The sequence below is a fragment of the Phaenicophaeus curvirostris genome, chromosome 12, assembly GCF_032191515.1.
Source record: "Phaenicophaeus curvirostris isolate KB17595 chromosome 12, BPBGC_Pcur_1.0, whole genome shotgun sequence".
Lineage (NCBI taxonomy): Eukaryota > Metazoa > Chordata > Aves > Cuculiformes > Cuculidae > Phaenicophaeus > Phaenicophaeus curvirostris.
In genome coordinates this window covers 14798426-14825913 of record NC_091403.1, presented here as the reverse complement: position 1 = coordinate 14825913, position 27488 = coordinate 14798426, and the positions used below count along the sequence as shown (strand labels likewise).

Here is a 27488-nt window from a genome sequence, read left to right as displayed (position 1 = left end):
ACAGTCTTAGGTTGAAGACCTACAGCAAAAACTGTTCAGCCTCTTCCAGAATTGATATACGATATATTTGGTTGTCAGTGTTGGGCAGCTGTTGAACTAGAAGCCAGACTTCTGAAGGATACCATCAGTGGGCGTTCCTTGTTCTTTAGCTCCCTCTTTTAATAATGAATCAATTTTTGGAACACAAAAATGTGGGCTTTTTGCTTTTAACAATGAGGTTTTGTGTTTCCCAGTTGGCTGTATCTGTTTTTTTAAGAGCAACAGGACGTCATTCAAATCTGAGTTATCAATGCTTTGAAGCTGACTGGTTTGCAAACTTACGATCTTCTAGCTCCACTGAAATTACAACAGGAAACACAGACTGAAAAATGTCATTAGGCAGGGACCTACTTGGATTTTCTCCTTGAGGTTTGTTAACCTTTGCTTGTTTAAGGTTGTCAAGTGGCTGTGAGCACCAGAATGACTTGTGGTATATCCATGAAGCACAGTATTTATTATTCAGTGGAGCTTGATTTTTAGAGAACTCAAGACATTGAAGAACATGGCAGAACTGGTACAGTGAGGCAGAAGCAGCAAGGCAGAAAGTATTCCTATAAAACTAGCTATAAAACCCAAGACAAGCAGGTTTTGACACTAAGACTCCCACTATTTGTACCGTGGCACAGGTGACACTTTAAGGTGAATAAGGACATAATGGAAGTAGAAGAAAGATCACACGTGTGTAATTATCAATCCTTTACCAAAGATAAATTTTACAAAAGGGACAAATTCAATTTATTTTGATGAAACCTTCAAGTTGCAAGTTCTTCAAGTAGAATGCAATGGAAGTGCTCTGTCTTAGGGAGGCTGCATCTGGAGTGCTGCATCTTGTTCTGGGCTCCCCAGCTCCAGAAAGTCAATGAACTACTGGAGAGAGTCCAGCGGAGACCACGGAGATCATGAGGAGAGTCTGAGACCCGGGTCTGTTTAGCCTGGAGAAGAGTAGACTGAGAGGGATCTCGACAATGCTGATCAATATGTAAGAGGTTATTGTCAAGAGGATGGGGTCAGACTCTGTTCAGTGGTGCCCAGCAGCAGGACACAGGGCAGTGGGCATGAACTGGAGCGCAGGAAGTTCCACCTAACATGAGGAAAAACTTCTTTGCTGTGAGGGTGACAGAGCACTGGAAGACACTATTCAAAGAGGTTGTGGAATCTCCTTCTCTAGAGACATTCAAACCTGCCTGGACATGTTCCTGTGTGACCTGCTTGAGATGACCCTGCTTCTTCAGGGAGATTGAACTGGATGAGCTTCAGAAGTCCCTTCCAACCCCCACCATTTTGGGATTCTGTGAAACAATGTGATCCACCTGGATTTTTTTACTTGTCTCAAGCCTGAAAGGAAATCTCTAGACCACAAACGATCAGAATTAGGTTTTTTTTTCTTTCATGAAAGGTTACCTGTAGAGTGCCTCACATTCATTCTGAAATTTATTTCCTGATGAATCCAGTTTACATTAATGTGGGCTCATTAAAAGATAATTATTGTGCTGAGAAAAGGACCACAGCATACATCAATAGAACATCTGTAATTGTTTTAGTCATATGATAAAGAGATAATTCTGAGTTCAGCTTTTCATAATGCCACTCTTATAAATGTCAAAACTGGATTCTTATTTTAACAGCTATGGCAAAACTTAATTACTGTGATAATTATTATGAAGAAGGAGATGCCTAGCACCAGCTTACCTTCTCTCTGTTATCATAGTATAAAAATCTTCAGTGTTATAACAACTGTGATTTTGAAAGAGACTACTAGAATGGTAAATGTTGAAATATCTTGATCTGCTATATTTGGCTCAGAGGAGAATAGCACTTTCAAAGTCAGCGTTTGGGAGACACTATTAAACTATGGTCCAGTTGCAAAACTGTTCTATACAGTTTCCTAACAGATAACGTTTGAATAAATTTGACAATGATATCAAACAGAAAAATTGTATCTGTCTGGGGTATTTTGTTGCATGTTTGGAAGTCCATGCTAGAGTTTTGGTTTGCCCTCCTTTTGACTTTCTATCATAGTAATTGATGAATACTCGCACTTCTATAGTTATATGCCTTCATGTTCCTTCATGTTCCATAGCATTAACTAATGAATCATCACAGCAGCTGCATAAACTCAGAGGATACACTGTACAATAGAGTTCATGTTCTGTAGCCCTGGCATTCCACGGTAACAGCCTGATAATTTCTTCTTGGTGTGTACAAACAAATGCACTGTAACACAGAGGAAGGAATAAAGAAAATGAACAGTCAGGAAGAAGCAGAAGGGCAGATGAAGGATCCAGTCCAGTGCAAGAAATCAGTGAAAACTGGTGTGTGTGAGGTGGTGTGGGATCTATGTATGGACTACTGGTAGAACAGTTCTTTCTCTTAGCTGTCATGAAATATGGAACAGTCGGCCAACAGCAAAATAACTGATAGGTGCTGCCTAAGGTACTGCATTTTCAGAATAGGAAATTTCATTCTTTTTTGAGGGCTTTTTCTGTGTTTGTACCAGCTTATTGATGGGTTTCTGGTTCATTCCATGGCACTGAATTGAGTCCCAACTGGAGAGGGTGAACATTGGTTTGCTTATGTTGCTGTTGTGCTGCTACTTCTGTCATAAAGCCAAACTGTAGATTTAAACGTGCTTATGTCTGTAGATATTTAGGATTGAAGAGTTTATACTTCCACAATCAAGGCTTCTCTTGAGGTATTAAGGCCTAAATTTATAAACCAGCAGTGCACAGTCTGTAGTGATGTGAAACTGTATGGACTCAGTGAACAAAACCTGAAGGGATATGTAGACCTTACACAGCACAAATGCATCGATGTCAGCGGCAGCTCTGCCATACCATGTGCATCTCTGTAGTGATCATTGAGTAAGATTCTTTTCTCTGCCTCACTAGAAAGTTTACACAGAAAAAAATGTTTATTGACCCCTTTGGGACTGAGGAGACCAAACCCGTCAAGAGTAAGTTCATAAACATACTTACAAGAGGGGCTCTGAATGTCCAGGAAAAACAGGGCTGAAAAAGATTTAAAAATTAGCACCATTTGATGCAAAGAGTAGACTTTAAATTCTCATTCCTAAGAAAGTTTCCTTTGTAGTTTGTATTTATAGAAAGCACTTATAATTGTAAGGATAACTTTCAACCTGAAACCTTCCTAATCTGTTTAAAGAACGTCCTCCCTAGTAACTGAGTTATGCATTTGGGTTTGGTGCAGCTGCAGCAATCAACCACTTTGATTAAAAGTCTAATTTAAAATTAAGAATGTATTTTTTTCAGTAGTTCTTTCAGCTATATAAATGTTGAGGTTCTTTGTAAAGTGTAATACAGTTTCTTTACTTTGCGAAGTAATACAGTTCTCGGTGTGTCTCAGATAACCTCAGGCTCTTAGGTAATCCAACTGTGCAATGAATTTCAGCTAGTAATGATGTATGGGACGTTAACACCTTTCATCTGAAAATACTGAAGTATAAAACAATACTTAACTCTCAGAGAAGGCCTTCTGATGGGCAGACCAAGGCATGAAATGGGGGGCGTTATTCTTGTTTCTTAGTAGGTCAGCCACTTCTCTTTATCTGCTTGCTCTCAGATAATTTCCTCTTCAATAAGCACAAAGCCAGTTTTAGCACGGTGTTTTTATGGTCCTGCAAAGCAAAAACCACCTCCCATTGCTTCTTACATTTCACAAAAGTGGGAATATGACTATGATAAGGCTCCAATTCAGAAGTTTGTCCATATTTAGAAAAGCATTTAGCACATCCTAGGCCAGGTTTATGGTTTTATCACATGCATATGCATGTGATTAAAGGAAAGCAAATGCTGTGTGACTGCACCAGATGAGCATGAGGGAACATCCAGTCCTGTGACATGGTCTGAAAGACTACAACTGGATGAGTTTGGCATAAAACCCAATCCTCTGGCTGCCCCAGCTGCGTGCTTTCACACTTCTACGCTCTTCTGCGCCATGGCCTTTCTGTGCCACATGCTTTGCAGAAAAAGTGCATCTCCCAAAGATGTTCCAAAGACACGCAGCTTCATTTTATTAGAATTACTACTGATACAAAGTTGTCATGAATCCACCAGTGCAGATTGCTGCAGAAAGGCTGGGGTTTTTGAGTTCCTTCCTGAATTTTGAAGGATATCACTACCACATGTGTGGTAAATACACCTGTCTGTGGAAAGAGATACAGACTATACCTGCAACTGAAATAATGAATAAAGCTGTTTGCGGATGAAGAACACACATCTGAAATACCCTATCACCTAGAATTTCTTTCTGAAGTTAAATCTGGACAGAATATGTCCTAGGAAAAGAGGAAATTGATTTGCTTACTGAATTGCTCACAGGAAAAGCTGATGTTGAAAGTTAAAGTAATTACAGAGAAAAAAAAAATGACTGGGTCCGAATCACAAGTTTTTTTATATCACTGCCTCTCCATTCCTTGCCTTTGACTTTGCCGTACCGCAGGTGTCTATTCCGTCGTCACAATAAGGATTCGATGTGCATGAAGACATGGTCATTGCATTCAGCATACACTGTAATGCCTGAGAAGCAGATCTATAATTTCTTTCTTCTCTCTCTTGCTTGGTTTACTGAGCTGTCCCTGGGGTGCTCATTGTTAAATGTATTCATAATATTGCTCCAACTTGAACAGAAACAAAAGATACAGAGAAAAATCCTATTTTGGGTAAAAGGTGAGCAACACCAAAATTAGCCAGTGGCTCATATCCAAACTTGGTGTAAATCAGCATTTTCAACCCCAGGTGGATTTTGTCGATTTACACCAGCTTGTTTTATTTGCAGTTCTGCGACAGCTGAGTTTGGCTTGTCCTGCTAGAATAAACAGGGAAAGGGGAGAACAAAATATACTTTGCCAGCACTTTCCAGATGATCTTTCTTTGTGATAGAAGTGTTTGTATTTTAATAAGTGCCTTTTCCACACAGTCCAGCCATTTCTGCTTGAGACTGCAGAGGGGCAATACAAGCAGACTCTCAGTGGGTGTCAATTGATGTAACCTCAGCAGTGTCAATGGATAACTTTTTACAGCATGAACCTAGCACTATCTGCCTGTAGCTCTTCTCTTGTAGAAAACAGCGTTGTTTATTATCAGGTGAGGCTGGCAGAACAGCCACGAAGAGCACCTAAATTATGCAGTGGTCTGATACAGATTGAAATTTTCCCACTGAGGAAGTCCCCGTGCTTTCTTTACAAGCTTGTTATGCAGACCCAGTTCAGGTTTGTTACTCTACTTTCTTTATGTTAGCAAACAATATGTGTACTCTGCAAATCTGGTGTCTTTATAAAATTTCAGTCTTATACTCTTAAATCTATTCCATATGAAACAGCAATCTGTCCATTTTTTTTCGCTCTGAATGTAACAATTACCAAGATAATAGCAATGACTGATAGAACACCAGATCCACTCAAATTGAGATGGACTGGCTGAAAAACTCTTTTGATTGAAAAAGAGTTGCATGCCATGTCATCCTGTCACCTTTCAGTTTGACAGTGCTCCCCCTGCACCTGTCATTTTCCTTGCATCTTATACTCTGGCAGTATCCAAGAAGAATCCAAAGGCTGGAGCAGATGAGCAGTTCATCCATCTCTCCTCAGCTGCAGCACATTGGGGGCTCAGCAAGCACCAATTTTGCTGATTTGGAACATGCTGCTTAGGAGTTTCTGCCTGAGGGAGACGTGGCAGACCTTGAATAAACAAACAGCAACATCAGTGCTATTGTTAGAAAGGATCTAACCTTCTGTTGTCTTTGATATCAGTTTGTGATTAGAAAAAAAAAGGAAGAGTAGAATTTGATAGGTGACCTTTGACATGAAAGAGTACAGCAGTTACACAGCCAGGAGAAGAAAGAAGGAGGAGAAAGAAAGCAGAACGGTTTAGATACCTCTGGTGTGTCATATACACATATTTGATTGATAAAGTATAAGAAACTGTATGTTTCTTATTCCATTTGTCCTCTGCGCTCCTCTTAGAAGAAGGGATAGTAATGAAGTTTTATTACTCATAAAATTATCTTTGGTAAATGCTCCCATTAACTAGATAATAAAAAGAGTTGTCTGAATGTTGCAAACAAATTGGTTTTTAAAATGTCAGTTAATTACTAAATGGCTCCTGCTCCTCTCCAGCTACTTTGTCTTTGCAACAATGGAGACTTCAGCAACTGAGTGAAAGATTTTATGTCCCTCTTCTTGCACCCCTGCAAGGAAATTCAAAAGGCAGAACCTCTTAAAAACTGCAGCAGCTTTTGATTTTAGAGCTTCCAGTGCATCCAGTCTGTGTCCTTGGACAGCCTGGCAGCCCAACTAACCAAACTCCCTGAGATGGACTGTGCCAGGCTGTGGCTCAGCCCTAGGGTCACCTGGATTTTCCAGAAGGGATGTTGCCAAAAAAAAATACCAACAACATCCTTTGTAGCATAATCTGAAGTGAAAGGGATCTTCCTTGGATTCCTGGGGGAAGCACTGTCAGCCTGGAGTTAGGACTCAGACCCGTTCCAGCTAACTTGTACTTCTCTGCAATCAGAGACCAACCATGAACGAACAAACAGGCAAGAGGAAAGTGGGACAAGCGGGCAGCAGAGGGCAGGGGAGAATTCATACTCACAAGAGCAAAGCTTGCATCTGGAATCCTCTTTCAAGCATGTTTATTCCTCCTTTGAACCTGACCCCGTGATGCTGTTTACAGTACGGAACTGCTGCCTGGGAAGCAGCTAGTCATATTAAGTCAGAACATTAAACTGACAAGTTGTAACATGTAATTCCTATTGTTCACTTTGTGTGAATACTGAGCCTATGCTGCTGCTGGGGATGGTCTGTGTTAGCTGACATCGTGTTCCTCTGGCCCCTACGATCTGTCTCTGCTTAGCTCTGGCTGGCTCCGACTCTGTGGTTTTTCTTTGTCCATTCTCCTTGCTCACAATGTCTACTGATTTCAGCCTGGTCCAGCAGGGCATTTAAGCACATGCTTAAAGTTAGTCCCATGCTTCACTGAATAGAAATGGTTTTAAGCCATGTTTAAGCATGTTTAGATTTAAGGATATGGAAAGAGTCTGACTGCAATAAGTGCTGTCATTATGAGCAACTTCTGAAAAGCCTCTCAATTGTCTGTGTAAAGTCTGAGTGTCCCCATGCAGAGCACACTTTTATTTGGGAGGAAAGGAGCGTAGGGACCTAGGCAGTAGGCTTTCTGGCTTTATTCACAGCCTAAATCATCATCAATAACAGAGGATTGTGTCGCTGTGTCTTATATGTTCACTTACCCTTCAAGAGTTGTGTTTAGTTCATTGTGTAGTTTAGTGTGAAGCAGATTTTGATTTGCTTTTATACAATGACACTGTCTTGGCATGCAGGCTGTCCATGCACTGTTTAGAAACCCACTACTTTCCTTCAAATCCTGTCACCTTTATCCTGTTCTTGGATGAAATGCCTGTTGACTCAGATGTCAAGATTAGTTCCTGTTTTATTAAAAACAGATAGGAGCATGTATCAAATAGGTAGAATTTTCTCCAGCAAAAAGGCCACCACTAGAGTCAGCCAGACTCTGCATCAAGTTTTAATAGGGAGCTCAGGGAATTATTAGATATGTAAAAATTGTCAACAGGAATGAGAACTGATGTCCATCACGAAAAATAAAACCTATGATTGAAGAAAACATATTGCTTAGGGACACATCCAACATAGTTTTTTTTATGTGAGATTGTATTGACTTCAGTGGGAATCATATATGGAATGAGAGTGGTGTATGGCACCCTGGCCAGTGTTCATTAGGTGGCTTCCGCTGCCCTACAAGACAAGGGAGATGGTCGGGAGGTTTTACGTGATGTGATTCTGAGATGAATGCACAAATGATGAAGAAAAGCCAGGTATGAATTAAATGGGTCATATGAAGTGCATGCAAATAAACCCTTCACCCTCTGCTGCTGAATTATCTATTTTAGGTAGATCTACAGGAGAACTACATAAGTTTTGCTGAGTTTAAATTCATATTCTTAAGACAACTTTCCATACTCTGGTGAATGTAAATGTGAATTTTATTTAGGTATGCTGGCGTTCCTGCTGAATAAAGATCAGAGGAATCTTAAATGTCTTAAAGCAAATCAAGCTCTCCAGATATTGCTGTACTTTTGAATATGCAAACCACAATGACTGTAAGGTCTTTTAGCCTGGAGTTTACTGAGTCTCTGAGGTGATACTTTGTTTAGGCCATTGACAATCCAGGAGTTTCTCTTCCCACAATGCAGAAACTTCTCAGTTCCAATTCTCCATGCGTACAGAAACCCCGAAGCTCTTCCAAGGGCAGTTTTTCCCCAGGTCTGGTTTCAAAGAGATGGAGGCAGGAACTTCTGTAGGCTGTCTGGTGGGCAAAGGTGGGTTTGGGGGATGACCTTCAGAAATAGCAGCAGCTCTAAACTCAATAGTTTGTTTCTGCGCTGGGAGGTAGATTAGTGGGCAAGCCTCTACTGAGGTGGATAGATTTGGGGTTTATTTATTTTAATTTATGGTATGGATTCACTTTCCTTCTCTTTCTCAGAATATGTGTGTGTGCTGGTTACATGGTTAGAGGTGCTGGTGTTGACATTGTTAAAACATGAGTAAGAAATAATTAATTGCAAATGATTGTTTATTACCTATAAATAAATGCATGTACACCATGTTCCTCTCCAGGAACAAGTTTGGTACTGTGATGAAATACTATTTATGAGTAAAGTAAGGTGCTGTTACGGTGCTCTAGTAATGAAGGGAGAATTCTGTGGGTTTGTTGCTTCTTTGTTAAATGCTAAACCAAATAAAGGGGTTTGGAAGATGCCTGGGAGAGATAGCTAGGAGACAGTTGGAAAAAAAGGGAAGAGGAAGGAAGGGTAGAGTTGTGGGGATAAGAACACATATATAAATATATAAAATATATAAAAGTGGAAGAGGATTTTAAGCTCATCTGGACATGTTAATGAAGGATAACTGGGGCTGAAATTCTCAAAAGTCATAAATTGTGCCTTGAAAATTGATGTAGGATGTACCTGTCTCTATGCATGATTGTACTGCAAGTACACACAGACAAACCAGACTGAACCTACCGAGTTAAGATTTTGCTAGTAATCCAGATAAAGCAAGCAGCTTCCTGCAAGTTGCTCCTTGAGTGGCCAGCAGTCTATGTTGGTGCCCCATATTGCCAGAACCATCTGATTTAGGCCAGCAAAGATAGATCTAAGGAGCTGCAGCATAAGCATTTTAGACGCTGAAAGTCAGGGATACTTCAGCTTTTAAGCTTTCTATGCGTTCTGAAAAGAAGATTTAGATTCCTGATATGAAGGGCTTTTGAAGATTTTCTTCTGGAACTAGTTTTTATTATAGAAGGGAAGCAAGTAAGCAATCATCTGCTTATCACAACTGCTGTTTCCCTGGCTTAGAAGGATCTTTCCCCTTGACTGCTGAGGCCAGTTTAACAAGTGACAGTCCCTTTTAAGTCAGCACATTTGAATTCACTATTTGCCAAACTGTCTTTATGGCATATTCTCTAGAATGATCAGTGATTTCAGGATTTTGTTTTCTAAAGAAATTGGAAACATTTGGAAATGAACCCTAAAATACTACAAGGAATATTTTTAACTCTATTGAAGAGTGTTCAGAGATATCAGCTGTTCAAGAAGGTGAGCACTGCGTGTTAACATGTCTCTTCAAAGCTCTGAAGCTGTTACTGCAGTGTTACAATTAAAAAGCTATTCCATCCAGAACACATTATCAGTTAATGCAAACACAGGATTTTTAAAAAGCTATTATACTCTTTGGTACTCAGAGCAAGGAAACAATAAAGTGAATACAATCTCATCAGTTCACGCTTGTGACCTCACGTGGAGTGCTGGTACTTCACAGGACTCACTGGAAAGCCAGGAATAACCTCCAGTATGACTCAGTGTTTTCTGTAAGACACAAACCTCTCTGGAAAGCAGTGTTAGCTCGGGACTGTGGCTAGGTGACAACAGGCAGGAAGAGCTCCAGAAGATTTAAATGGGGTCAAGAAAACCTTATGATCAACTAATAGAGGCATCTTAGGATGGAAGTCATGAATGTTAAAAGCCCCTTTCAAAGCTGCATTGGAATAGAATAAGCAACACCTCAAGCACCTGAGGTAAAATAAGCAATTGTTTTCTAGAAATTCTTGATCAAAGTGACGGTAGTTACTGGACCGGTGAATCTGCAGATGGCAAGAGGTTGTAATCAGAATCCAAAATGCAGGCATATCTCAATGTAAAGCACAGTACTGTATAGACACAGGTAGCTGCGCTGTGCAGTAGCTGAGGGTACATCCCTACCTTCAGACCCATAGGAAACAACATAAGTATTTTCCTACTTGAGTTCCAGATGCAGGAAGAAAAAAGGATGTTACCAAGGGGAAAATGCAATATGCTGACCATCTGGTGAGGCACTTGCAGGCAGGGTGTGATCTCAGCTACAGGAATGGATCACCCACATCTTTCTTATCCAGACTGCCAAGCAGCAGTTGGGATGCAGAAAAGATTTGTCTATTAAGAGGTACAATGAAATATCATCATATTGGAGAGAATTAACATAACCAAGTGCAGGCTTCAGTTGCTTGACTTTTTGTGTGTTTTGCACTTGGATTCCGTAACATAACATAGCAATAATTAATGCAGTATTGCATTTGACCAGATGTTTACCATTAGCATGAGTGATGTCACAGACTGATTCTCGTGAACAAGTGACCCCGATTTAAGAAACGTTATTTAAAAAATGTGCAGGTTTAACCCTATTTTAAGTGAAAGGTATTATCAACTATTTAATTATAGAATCATTATAGAAAGCAATTAGTAGGATATATGAAATACATATCTAGTTTAGTCACAGGGTTCTGAAGAAGTACTTGAATGCTTGCTTTCTTAGTTTTACTTTCCTGATTTGCTGCTTACACCACACCTAGACTTCTGTGAGTTTACAGTTACTGCCTTCTCTTTTGTCAATATGCTGGAAATTTTGGGAATTTACAGAAAGTCCTTGGTCAAGATGTATTGACTCTCATACAGACATATATCAAGTGGCATGTTGTCATCTTGCACATTTCTCTATTTACTGCTCATGAGTGTTGATTTGGGGGGACTTTTTGTGCAAGATACTCGGGCACGGTAAAGCAGCTGCCAAGCAGGTCCACAGTGAGGAGGCAGGATTGAGGTCAGGCCAGGGTATCAGGCTGGGGATCCACCGTGTTCATGGCCAGGCAGAGGGCTGGCTAGAACAGAGCTGGAGACAAACACATCTGCGTTGTAGTTCAGGGAGAGGCTGAAGCCCACGGCTGGGCTACAGTGGAGCCTCTGGGTCCTTGGTCAGGGAGTGTGGGTGGGGATCCCAGGGCAGGCTGGGCAGGGCCATCGAGTCCCATCAGTGGATCCTGAAGCTTTAGCCCAGTATAGACAGCAGCATGTGAGTGGTATGTGCGAGGGGATTGTCTCCTGTCGTGTGCCTCCATGTATGCAGGAACAGCTTTACAGCCACTTCCAGCTGTGATAGCCACAGCCTTACTCTTCAGAGGGTTTGATGTCTGATATTGTGCATGTGTCAGAGTTTCAGTTTGACCAGAATTTCCCTTTTGTTCTTATGAGGAGAAGCTGAGGGAATTTGGGCTGTTTAGGCTGGAGAAGAGGAGTCTGAGGGGAGACCTTATCACTGTCTACAGCTACCTGAAAGGAGGTTGTAGAGAGGTGTTGGTCTCTTCACCTAGGTGACAGGTGATAGGACAAGAGGGAATGGCCTCAAGCTGTGCCAGGGGAGGTTCTGATTGGACATTAGGAAAAACTTTTTCACCAAAAGGGTTATCAAGCACTGGCAGAGGCTTCCCAGGGAGATGGTCAAGTCACCATCTCTGGAGGTGTTTAAAAGACAGGTAGGTGAAGTGCTTAGGGATATGATTTAGTAGTGGACAGGTCAGTTGGGCTTAATGATCTGAAAGGTCCTGTCCAACATAGTGATTCTGTGATTCTATGATTCTAAATGTAACTTCCTTTCCAAGCTAGCATCTTAACCATCCTATGCCGGCATTCTTTGGTAACCTTTCTTGAAGCAACAGGTCAAATTTGGAACTCATCATGAGTCCCATGTTCTCTACTTTGACTGTGCAATGCGCAGGTTACATTCAGCCCTTCATATTATGAGAGTTGTAACAAGCTAATGATTAGAGACTATCATTCCTTGTTTCTCTTCTTAGAGTCAGACGTAGCATACACGGTTTTGATGCATTATTAAATACATCCACCAGGTAGTCAGGTTGAACAGTCTTCATTTTAAAGGCTCAAAAAAGAATACATTGCAAATGCAGTTTCTACTTATTATGCAAGTCTTCTTCTGCAAGCAGAAGTGAAGAGTGGGAGGGCTGGAGATACAATTGCATGTGTTGATGGAGTGATTACTTCAGAAATTCATTTATGTTTTCTAAAAAACTTCATGCAGATTTGTCTAGGTCATTTGGATCTCTCCCTCTCAACTGCACACACGCTGAGGATTCTGAAATGCCGCTGAATTCTTGTCTTCTGAGTTCTTTTTATCTTGTTTTCACTTTGGACTACATCGTACTGAAATTTAGCAGGGTTATGTTCTATCCCTAACTGCAAAGTTATCATAATGCTTCTAACATGGCTTGCATATCAATTACATTCCTATAACCAAGAGTCTGGAACAGCACGTATAGAGAAATTAAGGATTTAGTTAGATTTTATAACCATGGGCTTGCAGTCAGTGTGAAATAAAAATGCATGCAGACTTGTTTTTTCTTCTCTTTCCTTCCTTGGGCAGCTGCCCAAATGTTGCATCTCTGAGTTATATGAGGGAGTTGATTTGGCTCCTGTACAAATTCCACATTCACTGAACTGCTTTCTTCATTTAGTTAACGGTCTTTCTGAGTAACACTGGGTTGCATTCATCTTTATTATGCAGTAATGGGAATCACTGCATGGGAAGCCTTGATCTGAAGTTTTGCATAGAAGTGCAGCTTGCAGGTGCTCTAAATCCTACAGACTATTAGTACACTAAACTTGTATTTGATCTATAGGCATAAGTCTTCTACATCACCTACCTGAGAGCCAGGATGGATGAAATTTAATAAACTGCCTGTATCCTTAGAGCTGTGATCTCCCTTCATTTAGGAGAACAAAATGTCCATCACTGCTCCTGACGATTATTAGGATAACGTTAATGTACTATGAGAACCAATTCAACATCAAGGCAATTTCTGAGACACAGTAGGCAAATTTAAAACAATTTATTGTGCTAATATTACAGTTACAAGTGATATTTTAAAGCAGTTTCCCAGGATAATGTCAATGTGGTGCTAAGGCAAGTAGTTTCTTTTAATGCTGTTCACAGGAAAGCCACTATTCACAGATGCTGTAAAGCTTCTGAAAGCCTGATTTAATAAAGTTAAAAAGCAAAATCAGCGTGATGCAGTATAGTTGTGAAGAAAAAAAATGCAGGAATGGTTTCTAGAAGTGTATACCCGTGCCTAGTATGAAGCAGTGCTGCAGTCAGTACACACCATTGACCACATAATGGGGTGCAGTGTAGTATTGTATCTTTTTCCATCTAAGAAAAATAGAAACTCTGTAAACATATGCAAAAATATTTAGCTATTACCTCCAAGGCACTATTGCACCCCATTTCTAGAATATTAAGACTAACTAATCATGTATGTAAAAAAAAAATGCTGTTTTTCTTTAGCAGCATGCAAGGGAAGTGCCGTCTTTGTAGAGATGGAAATCTGACATACCACAGCAATGATTATTTGATCGATATAACTATCAGAGAGGTTATAATAATCATAAACCAATTCAAAACATCATTAACTAACAGAGTGTTTGAAACCATACAAATGAGGCATTGATTCATGGTCGTGGTTAGAGTTATTTTATGTGTTTTTGTGGTCCTTAAATACTGAGAGCTAGTTTTCACGTAGTTGTGGATGTTTATCTTGTCCTGGTTTATAAGAGAGATTCTTGATCATAACTAGTTTGTGACCAAACAGAAACAAAACCAGCATCTTGTGTCGCTAAAACAAAACAAACAAAGAAAGAAAATCTCCAGAAGGTGTCAGAAAAATGCAGGAGAATAAAGGAGAGCTCAGCATGGGGTAGGAGTGGAAACTCCCTCGCAGCCAGTATTATGGATTGGCTGTCGGAACAGTACATATTGGGCAATTACTTACCTCAAATTTGGTGTGGAAGGCTTTGGAAAAGAAGTGGTTCGGCACCATTTTTCCTTGTTATCCTTTTTTTATGCTTCTTCACCTATGGATGTCTTTAATTACCCGTATGCATGCCTTAATGCAATTATGTCTTTCATTGTAGACAGGTATTAGTGGTATTTGTGAATGTTGTTTATGTCTAGGATAAACACTGACTTTTGAGACGCTTACTTGTGAGTAAATGCGTTCATTCGATTAGTGAAACTCCTGCATTTTCATTGCAGTGTCTCATAAAGCCCATGTGCCTCTGCATAGGAACGCTGACTTTTTTGAGGATCATTAGCATAAAGACTTTGTAATGATGGCTTCCCCATTCTCTCCTTCCTTCCGGTACTGTGCACATCCTTTACTTCCAATGGGGAAAACTGACCTCTTGTAGAGTTTAGAGGCAGCAGATGAGGGCTGGGAGGCTCTTCTTCCCTTCCGAATGCCGCCAGAGACCAGTGGCGGTAATGTGGGCATTGGATTTTTCTTTCAAATTTTCTACAGTTCCTCTTTTTTGCTATGACAAAGGGTTTTCCTTAACTAGGACACACATTAATGATCAGATACTTTTATCCTTTCTTGCCAAAGCCCAAGATCTTTTCTCCTATCCATATTATTCTTTGGGTGTTTCTGCTTCATAATCAATGTCAGTAGTTTTATTAGTTACAATGCCTAATTTAACATCAAAAGAATCAGACCACGTCTCTGGTGTGTGAATGACTGCACGACCTGACTCAGGGAAGACAGAAGGCAAGGCAAGGGTTTCACAGGGATCAGGTTTTCTCTCTGCCAGCATTGCTGACTTAAATGTGGGGAGAGCTAAGGGAGACCATGGTGAGTACAAAAGCAGCAGTAAAGACTTTTTTGTGCTAGATCCCAAACGTGTGCCTGTGAAAGCGTTTCCTAAGGCAGCTCTCCATCACCGCTTCTATTAAACCTTTTAAGTCAATGTGTAATCTGGTGCATCTTATTCATCCAAATAGATGCATATGAATGAGAACTCACCCTGCACGTAAAGGCTGGCCGGTAGAAAGATCACAGTTCTTATTTGTTGTCCTCTATTATTCTAACCATATTACAGAGGATAATGAAGTGCAAGGTACAGCAATTAGTTGGTGGCAGCACAAATGATAAGCACAGCACTATTAATTTCATATAGTGTGCTGTGCAATGCAGCCTATTGATTTGATGGCAGCTTTTCTTTTTCCCTTTCACTCTCTAGTAAAAAACAATGCTGAGATTTATGTGAGCAGTACTGTTTTGGAATACAGATCAGTCTGGAGAAACGCTGGCGTGAATCTTTAAATGCTCACTACTTAAAAAGACCGGCCTAGGTTAATTCATAAAGCGCTTTACAGAATAGGATAAATACCGTGTGTTCCACAGTAGGGCTCCTTGGCTTTTTCCCTCACACCTGACTGCCTGTTAATCTGCCTTTTAACTGTGCCTGCGTGTAGCCACACAGGGTTGGAGCCACCAGCAATGTATCTATTTCCAGGCCTCTCCAAACTGGGTCACGCTTTTGCTATTGGTTAGTGTTAAATTATTCCCTTTGAGATAACCAGGACGCTCCATGGTGCTGTCTATTGTCATGTGCTGGCACTGAGATTTTGTAACAGATTATGGACAATCTGTCATTTCAGGCTGTTCAGGGGTATAGGAAAAATTAGACACATGTTTCTCTCTCATACTGAGAAATCTGAACAAAGACAACAAAAAAACTTATTTTTCCCCATTTATTATAAAATTATTGTTGCCTATTGAAGTAAGGTAAATAAAACATGTTGAATAAAGAATTCTAATGCTGTCTGGCACTTGTCGTTATCAAAATGTTTGGATGGATTTCAATGAGGAATAATTTCATCTGTCTTGAGGTGGTTTTGATAGGCATCAACTTCCACAGACCATTTGGAGGCTGAAACCCCATCTAGTCATTATTTCTAGATTGAGGCCAAACGACTACAGGATGATAATACATTGAGATTAGTTTGTCATTAGGTTCTCCTGGTGCAATTTTAAACATTTGCTTCCTCTTTTTACTGGAAAATGTGTATCCAGAAGAACTTTGTTGTTGGTTTCATGGAAATTTTAAGTTCAGTCTAAATCATGGCCTTTGTATACATGCAGGCCACTAATGTTGTAGAAATAGTTCTATAGATGTCAAGAAGTTTGGAATTTTATCCATGCAGGCATCTTCTATCCGAGTGCACAGACATACACCTGAATATTTCAGTTCTGACTAAACAATATGCATTCCATGTATATTAATAAGGTGTACCTATAGCTTATATTTAGTCTGTATGTTTTACGTATTTTGTACATATGTATGTAATAATTTGATAACCTGTATATCTATGTGTCTTTATATGTGCACGTGTGTCTGTGTGCATGGAGATGCATGTTTGATATAATAACAGCTGTCTATCTTAAGTTATGGGTTATTATGAAAGACTATGTACGTGTAGATAGGTAGACAGATATTATCTTCTTACTTGCACAATTCCCCTTTGAAGCATTTCCTAAATCAGAAGCCATTGGTGCCATTCAGGAACAACTTTGCTTTTGCCTGGATTGTCCCTCTTCCCTCTTTTTCTCTTTTAGAAAGACTTTTAATCTCTGTTAAACTCTGAGTCCCTTTTCACAAACATGAATGTGCAAGCTGCCCTCCGGCTCACAGCCCACGTTCCAGGGGCTGTCTGGGCCTCCTTTTCTGCATTGCAATTGCAGACCTATCATTCTGGCATAGTGCTTCTTTCTTGGTCAAGCCCCCAAACATGCGGTCACCCTCACCCTCCTGTTCCTGTTGCCTGTTCTTGACAATGATGCCTGTTCCCTCCTTGGAATCCCTTTTGGTATCCTTCCCTCTCCACCTACACATAACCTCATTCGTGTATGTGTTTGCCTACACATAATCTCATTTCAAGAAACAAGTTCAATGAGTGTGTCCGTCTGGACAGTTCAAGTTATTTGGGTTTCAGAACAGAAGTATTTGCATCCTCCTCTCTCTCTCTGTGCCCTGTTTACTACTCCCTTTGTGCATTGTGAAGGACCCCACTGGACTTCTGGTCGTCACCCAAACACACAACATGGTTTTCTCTGCGTTGGTCTCCTATACCTTCACGTCTGGGCTATGTCCAAATGATTCGGCATAAAGTCTCATGGATGTCTATTCCTTCCCCTCTAATGCTGAATTATGTGAGTCAGTGAATTGCAGACTCGGAATTTATCAGGATATGGCTTCTAGTGTGGTTGTCTCTGATAAATAGACATTGTGTGCCAGTGAACGTGATAAATATTTTCACCTAATATTGTAGGTTAAAAAGAGAATTATGTTGGAAATCTAATTCTCAAAAGCAAGCAGTGAGATGATACATGCTGTGAAAAAACAACTCAGTCACTGCAGTGCTTGGAATTTTCTAGTTGTGGTTTGATATCATTTCTGGTTAACACTGCACAGAGAGAACACTGATGTTGATATAATTAAAAGACATGTTACAAGGGGCTGTGTGCTTCCCATGCACAGGTCTAGTCTGTACATGGAACTTATTTCCTTTTCTTTCTGCTATCAAAAGGAATTTTAGGAACTTTCCTGTTGTATTTAATGCACGTCTTTTGCCTGTATGGGCTCTGAACGTCACCAGTATTGTTTTGAGGCTACATGATCAATAAATGTCAGCTTACGAAGTACTTCGCCAGTTTAGGTAGCAGAAATGAAAACCTAAGCTTCAGCTCTCTTTTACTGGTCATGACAAATTGATCCTTTTCAGTCTACCATGCATTTCAATCACTTCATCCGTCTGAAGAGAAGTGGATTTCTCACTTGTACCTGCTGTTAGGTCAACCTGAATTCCAAAATCCTCTCCGAGGTTTGTTGTTGAATTTGTTGTTGAATTTGTTGTTGAATTTGTTATTGAATTTGTTGTTGAAGTGTTGTCTTGTGTTCATGTGCACAATGAAATGGGAACCTGTGGAGCTCTGAATTCTCAAGGACGGGATCAGCATTAGCTTGCTTTAACTGTTCATAGCTGAACTACGTGTTTCCTTGGGCCAGTGTTTCGCCTCTGAGCAGGCAGTTTGCAAACCAGAACCCAACAGTTCGCTTCTATTTTGAAACCTTTTGTGTTTTGGCAATTAAGAATGGTTAAATAAAGACTGCGCATGCAAAATGAATGTGCACATGTAATTGCAATTTGTATATGAATATATACAGCTTTCTCATAGGCCCCCTTCAGGTACTGGAAGGCCTGGAAGGAAGTACAGGAGAGCAAAAGCTGCTGCTTAAAGGAAAAAGAGTGTTTAAAACATGTTTCCATGGGAAAAAAAAAATCAAGAGTGAAAGTCATCTATGCAGAACATATACAACACCTAATTAAACCAGGTTTCATTGAAATTAAAATAAATGACATGAATTAATGAATGTTTCTATGATGAACACTCAGCTCCTGTTGCGCAAGCAGACTTCACAAGTGGCATTTTAGACAAGATATTTTGTGGGGCAGAAGCTGTCACTGACTGTGTTTGTACCACATGTAACGGCCATGGACAAATGATAGATCTCTACTAGGGCATCTGGGTGTATCGCAGTGCTTCTGCTTCCCTGCTGGGTGACCTTGGGCAGTCACAGCTCCCTCCATTGTCTCTGTCTTTCTCTTGGCAGAACGGGGGTTATTTGAGTAATTTCTGAGAGAATTTTGTAGCCTACTCAGGAGCAGCAGTATTTACGAACAGAGCAGTATTGTAACAATACCATGTGATTTGCATGCAACTCTGTTCCCCACGATGGGGCTTAGACAAAATTTCCATGATGTACTGGCTTGTGCTGGATCTCTGCACAGGAGTGAATCTTATCCAAGATCAATATGGTCATTCCCTGGTCCTGTGGGTTTGATGAGTTCCACCACATAAAGAAAGAAGGCCGTTCCACAACAAAAGTACTATGTCTCTGCGTTAATTTTTAAGTTTGGGATTGGATAAATATTATATTCTGGCTTCCTAGTGTTTTCTGCTACTTGTGTAACTGCTAATGAAATCACAGTCTACTAATAACAATGAGACATCCTGGCCATCTCAAAGGTATGGGTGAACTGTCAGCAAACACAAGTTGGAGTGAAAAATGTGCAGGTTTTCACCTTTTGTTATCCTGCTGCCTTCAATGAGGTTATGCAGTATTCTCAGAAATGCACAGGAAGAGATATTTTTTCAAATTAACACTTCGATTTTCCATAAAATATATCAAAAGCACTAATTTACAAAAATTGTCATAATGTTCTTTCTGTGGGGAACTGAATTTTGAGGTGAAAAGCACTTCTGGCGGAAAAATATTGACTTATTGTTAAAAAAATAATTTGAGTTTTGGAGTCAGAAATCTTAATTTTTTTCAATAAAAAGTGGTGTTTTCAATGGACGAGAAAAGAGGATAGTAATTTCTGTAGTACAGGTTAGCTGAAATTGCCAGCTGCCTGTGACTGCAGGTTAAGGACAGCCTGCAGCCCCCCTGTACCTGCCTGCTCCAGAGCCCTTGCCTGACCCTGCTTTCATGTAAAACAGCTTCTTGTCTGACCAGGAGCCAGTGAGGGCCAGTGCAGAGCTGCCATCGGCAAGCCTTATGTGTGCTGCCTCTGTGTAACAAGGCTCTTGGAGGAGTTTGGTGACAGATGCTCCATTTCTCTTCTTTTACCGTCCCCTGTCCCCCTCTTCCCTTCCTTTGTTTCACCTCCTCCCTTTTTCTCCCCATTCCATGTCAGGAAGGGCCACCTCTGAAGGGCTGGGGGAGCACAGCACCACACTGGCAGAGACTAGTGGGAACAGCAACAACAACAGTGAGTGGCTTCCAATAAACCTGATGGCTAATGTGGGCTGCCCTGGGTGGTAGGATCCAAGGGTGCTGGTTCCAGCCCTTCCCTGTGCATGGTTTCTCTCTTAATCACCTGAACTCCAGACCTGAATGATGCTGAGCCAAAAGCTCAAGGGATTTGAGGAGTTCCATGCTGTGCTTCGGGCTTCCCAGGATTTGGTTGTTTGCCATCATTAACTGGTTTAACATTTTAGATGCATCCCAAACCTGTATTTTAGGCAACTAGATGGATGCAATTTATAGTTCAATGTCTTTTAATGCTGCACTGTGTGCTGCAGTCCTGTCTGATACTCAGGCTGTGCTGATACCTCCAAAACACCACACCATCTCATGGAGCCATGAGATGCATTGCCTTCTACTGTTCTCTAGCACTGTGTATTTGAGGTATAAGAGGTATAAGATCTGCTTCTGATCAGTAGAGACCTTGTGGGACTTCATGTTAAACCAACACTTCATCCATATGACCTGGCCAGATTCCACCTTGAATAATCACTCAGGGCCCAGACTTGGAAGTTCTCCCTCAGTTCTTTTCTCACTACCTGTTTAGACAAAAGCCAAGTAACACCACTCATGTTTCCTTGAGCATGTCTCTCAGCTTCAGCTGTAAGAGGCACTTACCTTTCTTAAGGTTTAGTTTGCTATCTAGAGCTATGTTACGTGGCTGTGACTCACTCATTAAATAATCTTCATGGTATTTATGTTTCAGGTTAAATAATACTCTGGCATTGGATTTTGCCCCTTGTAGCAAACACCATATACAGCATAAGTGAAAAGTATTACAGAACATTATTTTCAGCAGCCCTTGACTCCCCAGCTGCTTTGTGCTGAAGTGTATTGGAAGTTGCTTTGCATCACCCTGGGACTGGTTGAGCTGGTGACCTGACCGTGACTGTTTTACACACCTTCCATTGTGTTTCCATGACTGTCCAGAAGGAGCAGTGTGCCTCTGTGCTGATGGGTTGGTGATGTGCATCGTTAATAGTCTGAGGATCAAATTAGCTGGCACCAGCTACCTGTGATAGAACTGCACCCACTGATACCCAGAGCGAATTTGTTCTCGCTTCCTTATGCAAAAAATCTAAGGAAAGCACTAGAATTTCTTTTTAGTGCAGTCTGGGAAGACAGTACCTCCAATGTATCAGTGCTTTCTCCTTTAATGTGTTTTGTCACTTGTGTGGGTATGTTTACAAAGCACGTGGAGTTAAATGTCATTGGAAAAAGTAATTAAAAATCAATTAAGTTGCCATTTCAAAAATGAGATGTTGTGAAAATGGAATTTACAATGATAACTGGACTAAGAATTTGGCATTTACATGTCTGTACCAAACAGTGATTCCCTTGTTAGCAGTGCTTGAGTGACAAGGTATTCTGTTATCTCCTGGATATAAATTCCAATATTCTTATTATTGCTGGGACAAATAAATACCTGTATAAAGAATTCTTGCACTACCAAATAACACTGACTTATTAAATTCAGACAATTGTTTTTTCGTCCTTATCTGGGCCCAATGCCAAAAATAGCCCATTGTATGAAGGGCCAGATTTTGCCTCCAGCTTATACTCAGTTAATGCATAACAAATTCTGACCTACCGATACAAGTCTAAGCATGGAGAGACATTAAAAAATATTTCTATTTCCTGTATGAAACCTGAATATATTTAGAGGCAAAAACAGGGGAGAGGTCTGTAACATGGTATGATGGTGAATACAGCTACTGTGACTAGGTCTCTCTGAGGTCTGACACAGGTGCGTGAGGTACACTTGGACCCCACTCCATACAAATGTCCCAATGACACCTTTTGGTGTCCACAGAAAAGTAGTCAGAGGGATAACTGGAATTAATTGGGATATGTGTATGTGCATATGTACTTCATGCCTGTGTGGCATGAAGTCATGCCATGTCACTAGCCATGCCTACATGAACAAGCTTTAAGTCAAAGAACTGTCTTTCTGTGGGATCAAGCATGCCAGATTTGTATCTAAACCTTAAGTATTTTTGCTTATTAATATTCATACTCTGCTTCCCCATCCTCTTCCATCTTCATCGCAGAATGTGGGCAAGCCTTTCTGGGGGTCTGCCTGAGGTTCTTGTAAAAGAAGCGGAGGTTAAATGTATAAAAAGCATTTTAAAAATTGTAACCCCACAGAAAATACTAGAATCTATGATGCAGTCTATCTGTGATGATTCCATGGTTGAAGGGAACAGGGCGGGTTCGCTCTTTGGCACCTTTCAGCCTGTGCCTGTGTTTGTGTCACTTCTCTTCCTGGGCAATAGTGAGGCAAGGTGGTTCACTCTGTCCATGCAGTTTAACACACGGCTTGCTTTGGAATCGGTTTGGGAGGACACGGAGGTTTTACTGGCAAGCAGTTTGCCTCTTCCTGGAGAAGATGGAAGGTTGGTGGGATTGGCTACAAAGGACTGTTTCTCTCAGGTTATGCATCAAAGGGAACATGTGAAACATCCCACATCCTCCTGTTTGATTCCTTGCTGACTGGGCTGTTCCCTGGTGTCTGGCTTGGGTTCCTGCAACTCAGCTATCATCTCTCATTCCTCAACACATACACCGACCAAAAAGAATCAAAACCCTCTTGAAAACCTAACATTTCATCCTTTTTGAATTTGGATGAAATGAGAAGTCCGTTTCCCCTATTTATGAGTAGTTAGGAGCTTTGTAGGTGCTGGGCCGTGGTCTCACCCATTTAACATGCAGAAATCAGCCCCTTTCTTTTAACATTGCTTGTTTATCTCTTCAGTTCATCATTAATATCTTAGTATAATACTCAAGCTGCATTTTTCCTATTTTTCAGATCTGTGGATTTGCTTGGAATAGGGTACTTACGCAGATTTTATGAGTCTGAGTTAATTCAAGTATTTTGTTCCTTCTAAAGATCTCTATTCCCTTTGCTTTTGATGCCACGTTTAGGCAGTTCCCACTGGTCCTCACTTGTGACATTCTTGTGACACTACTGGCCAGAAGCGTGATGTAGTCCTCACTGTACATCGTCTCTCCAAACCATGCAGTGTGTGGTCAGACTTGGACTGAAGGTGTTTTTTTCATGTTTGCAGATGAACATCTGCTTCAAAATCCCAAACCAAGAAGACATGAAGCAAATTAAACTATTTGTTCTTCTTTTTCTCTCTTTGATATCAAAGGCGTTTCTTACATGCTATTTAAGCTTCCACTTTTGATCAGGAGATATTAAAAATTCATCTAAACAACTTACATCTTAATCATATTCCTTTGTGAGAATAGGATAGAGTGAGAGTGAGCTGAAGGAAAAAGCAATAGCTCTTTGCTGCTAATGCCGCTGTTGGTAACTCACGCTATGAATTCTCTGCCCTGCCTGTGGAGCAGGGACAGCTGCCTGGCCCTCCCAACAGCCCTGCTGCGGAGCAAGAGCCTGTGTAACGTTGTGCAGCTTCAAATCAATCTCTACCCGTGGTGAAACAGCATGTGAACAGTTCCCTAGTGCTCTTTGATTTGTGCTTGAGACCTGGAAAAGGGAAAGTTTTGAGGATGACTCAGATATTCCTTCTTCCCCTGGGCTTTCTTGATATGCCAGCCCAGCAACTAAGTCACTGTTCTGGATGCCTCTGTTGCGAGTTCTCAGTCTTCTTCCTCCAGAGTGCCCTCTAATTTTAGAAAATGTCGTTAATAAAAAACAAATGAAACCTTGCATGTTTTCACATTCCTAAGCAGATTTTGGACAAGATGTCTCTAACTCCAGGAGGGAAAACAATAAATTATGGTGCTAATTGGATTCCATCAATGAAAAATTAAAAGATAGGAATTAAAATGAGGTTTATTTTTTTCACAATACATTGGTCATTCTATGCACTGATTTCATTGCTTGGTGAGATCACAGGTTGTGTTGCTGGTTTAACTAGGGCAGCTGTGTGAATATAATGGATTTTTGTAACATGTTTGATATTCTGACTAAAAAATGAGCACTGTACAAGTATCAATGACGTGCCTTAAAAATTGAAAATATGCTAAATAACATCTCAAAAAAGCAGCTGTCAATGTAGAATAATCATCAAATGTATTTTTGGTGGGCTTCTGGTATTACATTCACTCCTATCAATATTTGCATTAATGATCTACAAGTAAATATAAAATCACTGCAGATACTATTTGTCAGTGATAAAACCTGGCAGAGTGGCGAGTATGGATGAGGACACAACATTCATACAGAGAGATCAAAACCATCTGACAAATGATTTTAACATTTCTAGAGGGATGATGAAATTTCCCTCCATAATCTCTTCCAAGAGTTGTGCTGCTTTTTGTAGGCACTTTCCTAACCTAGTCTCCAAGAACCAAAAGTTCTGGATGTAAGGCAGGAGATGACAGGGTTTGTCAAGTGGAGGGATCCAAGAAAACAGCAGGTATGTTGTTGGGCCAGGTGATTTCCTGACGCTGAGGTTAACTGGCACAGCCTCAGTCATGGCCATACAGCCCAAATCTCACATTTGCTCAAATAAACCGGCTGCGTCCAGCCTGCCCACTAGTGTGAGTCCCTGGGATCTGCTAACACCTGCGTGGTGCCTGGACATGAATTGAAGAAGCAATATTTCAGTCTGGCCAGGCAGTATGATATCAGCCAGGTACTCTGGGCAGGCGCACTCTGATACTGGCGGCGCACCCTGGCTGGTTTGCCAGCGCGGTTACAGCTGAGGAGGCAGAGCAGTCGGTGCGAGGGCTGGGGAGAGCAGCATTCAGCACACCTGCTGTCTCCCCGCTGCCAAGTGTCTCATCTGCTGCAGCTAAGGATCATCTCTAAGGAGCAGATTGATGAGGAACAAATGCAATACTTTTTCTGCTGAAGAGGTTTCCCTTGGAGGCAAGAGGGCAGCATGAGAGCCTAGAGAAGAGAAGGCTTTGTGGAGAACTCCTTGCAGCCTTCCAGTAGTGAAAGGGGCTCCAGGAAAGCTGAGGAGGGGCTTTTGATCAGGGAGTGCAGCGATAGGATGAGGGGGAGCGATTTTAAGCTGAAACTGGGGAGGTTTAGATTCGCTATCAGGGAGAAATGTTTTCCTGTGAGGGTGGGGAGGCCCTGGCCCAGGTTGCCCAGAGCAGTTGTGGCTGTCCCCTCCCTGGAGGTGTTCCAGGCCAGGTTGGATGGGTCTTTGTGTACCCTGATCCAGTGGGAGGTGTCCCTGCCCATGGCAGGGAGTTGGAACTGGACGGGCTTTAAGGTCCTTTCCAACCCAACCCATTCTGTGATTCTGTGAGAGGAGGCACAAATGCTTAGAGACCACAGAAGAGCAGAAGGAAGCCCAGCATGATTTCCAGAAAAAAATCAGCACTTCATTGCCCTGCATCTGAATTCTGTTCAGTGTTTAGGTCAGTGGACAGATTTTAATTGCTTTAGTGAGGTTTCTTTTGGGTGTTGCAGCCCTGTGCACCTGCGTACCACAAACCATTCTCTTCCCTTGCAGCTTCAGGACACTCCTTAAGGGAGACACATACCTGCGAGGACTCTGTTTTGCTTCTCCTCCTTGTGCTAGCTCAGGCATCTTGTAGAAGTTAAGAGATTCTCTTCCCCTTGCTCTCAGGTTGCTCTAATCTATCGCCAACACTGAAAACTCTTGGAACAGAAATACTGCAATGGTTTGGGAAGATCTCACCGTGCCTTTAAAAGGGTGTCAAGTTTAGTGGGCAGCTGTATAAATAGCTTTGGTTTATGGTTTTTACAAGTTATAAAAAGCCAGCTCACTACCCACAGTCTTAATTAGAATGCACTATACTACTAAGGAGAATGTGGGAGCTTTGTCTGTGCCACACAGAAATCATCCAGTGTAAATCTTATCTAGGACACAGTTTTGGGGCAAAAACTGTCTCTGTTTGGGTGTCCTATTCCAATAAACATCTGCTGCAGTGAAGTGTCAAAAAGAGACATTTGAGCTTTCACAGGAGTTAAATGATGATTTTTATAGTCATTTGTAAGGTCATTCCCTTGGTTGTGTAATACTCAGTGAGCCTAGGATCTCTTACAGCATGAATCTTTTTTCATGTGTGAGGAATGAAGGAACTTCACTTATCTTCTCATGAATTATACACTGATTTTTGTAGCTTGCAAGCCAGAAAGATCATGACAGCAGTGCAGGCATCCTCTTCATAGGACTTTGTTGGCACCTATTGGGTTCACAATGGATTTTCCACTCCCTGTCTAGGATTTGGTGCCATGTGCCAGGAGGGTTGGTGGTTTCTTTGTCTCTACTGAAGGAGCCTAAACTAGAACGCCCTTGTATACTGAAGACCTAAATAGCTTAACACAGTAAAGAAACCTTTGTTAGTGGTCTGTCTGACATTCATCTTCTCTTTATATGTTCTCTGCAGGTCAGTAATTGTAGCCTCTATGAACTCAGAAACCAGCTAGCCAGACAGCTTAATCCTTATGTCCCTTACATCCCACTGTTGCCTTTTTGCTTTGGCTTGCAGTGTTTCCAGTAAGTCTGTCCTTCCTCTGACTGGCAGACTGGCAGAAAAAACAGTAGTTACAGGGGAAATCAGCATCTTTGAGTCACAAATACTCTCCCAAATCTTTCCAGGCTTGTTAAAATCACTCCACTTCCAGTTTTCTTGAGCTGCTGTATAACACTTCAGTAACACTGCACAAACATCCCAGGAACATGGGGAGAAGAACCTCTTTCAGACCAGGAAAGCCCCCTGAGCGGAGGTGGACAGGAGATCCTGCTGAGCTTGTGAGCTACAACAAGGCTGCAGAGGCTGTGATTCCACCTTGGCTTGTAATATTGTAAGATTTATTTTCAGATCTTATCAGCAATTCTCTGTGGACAGCTCTCTGCTGAGCAAAATTCATCCATCAATCGACTTCTCTGGCCACGTTCCAGCCTACGCGAAGGTGACAGCTCAGTTGTACTAATGATCAGCCTCACATCCACATTCCCCACTTGGTCTGATTCTTCTCTTATGATGATTTAATTGATCGAGCATGCTGGCTTCTGGTCAAGATGCTCTTCTCAGCTTAACTCTCACTTTAAAAAATTCCCTGCTCAACATCTCTATAATTAGAGTTAGTTGCTAAACCCTGTATCCAGGTGATTACTGGGGTATAAGAAGGACAGATCGTGCACTGATCAAATCAGGGATTTAAGAAAAATGCCCTGATTCATCTTTCACAATTTGTTACTGTCTTCTACCTTTGGAATTTTTCCTGTTTCTTGTTGGCTAAATAACACTGAGTTAGGAAGGTCCATGTAGAATTAGGACAGTTTGGGGAGTTTTTATTCGTATCCCTGTTATCATTTGGGGAGGATCAATATGGTTCATTAATATTGCGTTTACAATGGAAAGGAACGCAAAAGCCAAGCAGTTCAATTATATTCTGAAGCCTG

General features: G+C 41.2%; 1 protein-coding gene across 7 annotated transcripts in view; it reads left to right on the top strand.

Moving 5' to 3' along the window:
• MEGF11 (multiple EGF like domains 11) overlaps positions 1 to 27488 on the top strand; it is a 221703-nt gene that overhangs the window by 68010 nt on the left and 126205 nt on the right. For 5 of the 7 annotated variants that reach the window (XM_069866560.1, XM_069866558.1, XM_069866556.1 and 2 more), the window contains exon 6: positions 20015 to 20089. The exons of the other annotated variants lie outside the window; for them this stretch is intronic. In XM_069866560.1, coding sequence (XP_069722661.1) covers positions 20015 to 20089 — 75 coding nt within the window. The remainder of the gene's footprint in view (positions 1 to 20014; positions 20090 to 27488) is intronic. 7 annotated transcript variants of the gene reach the window in all.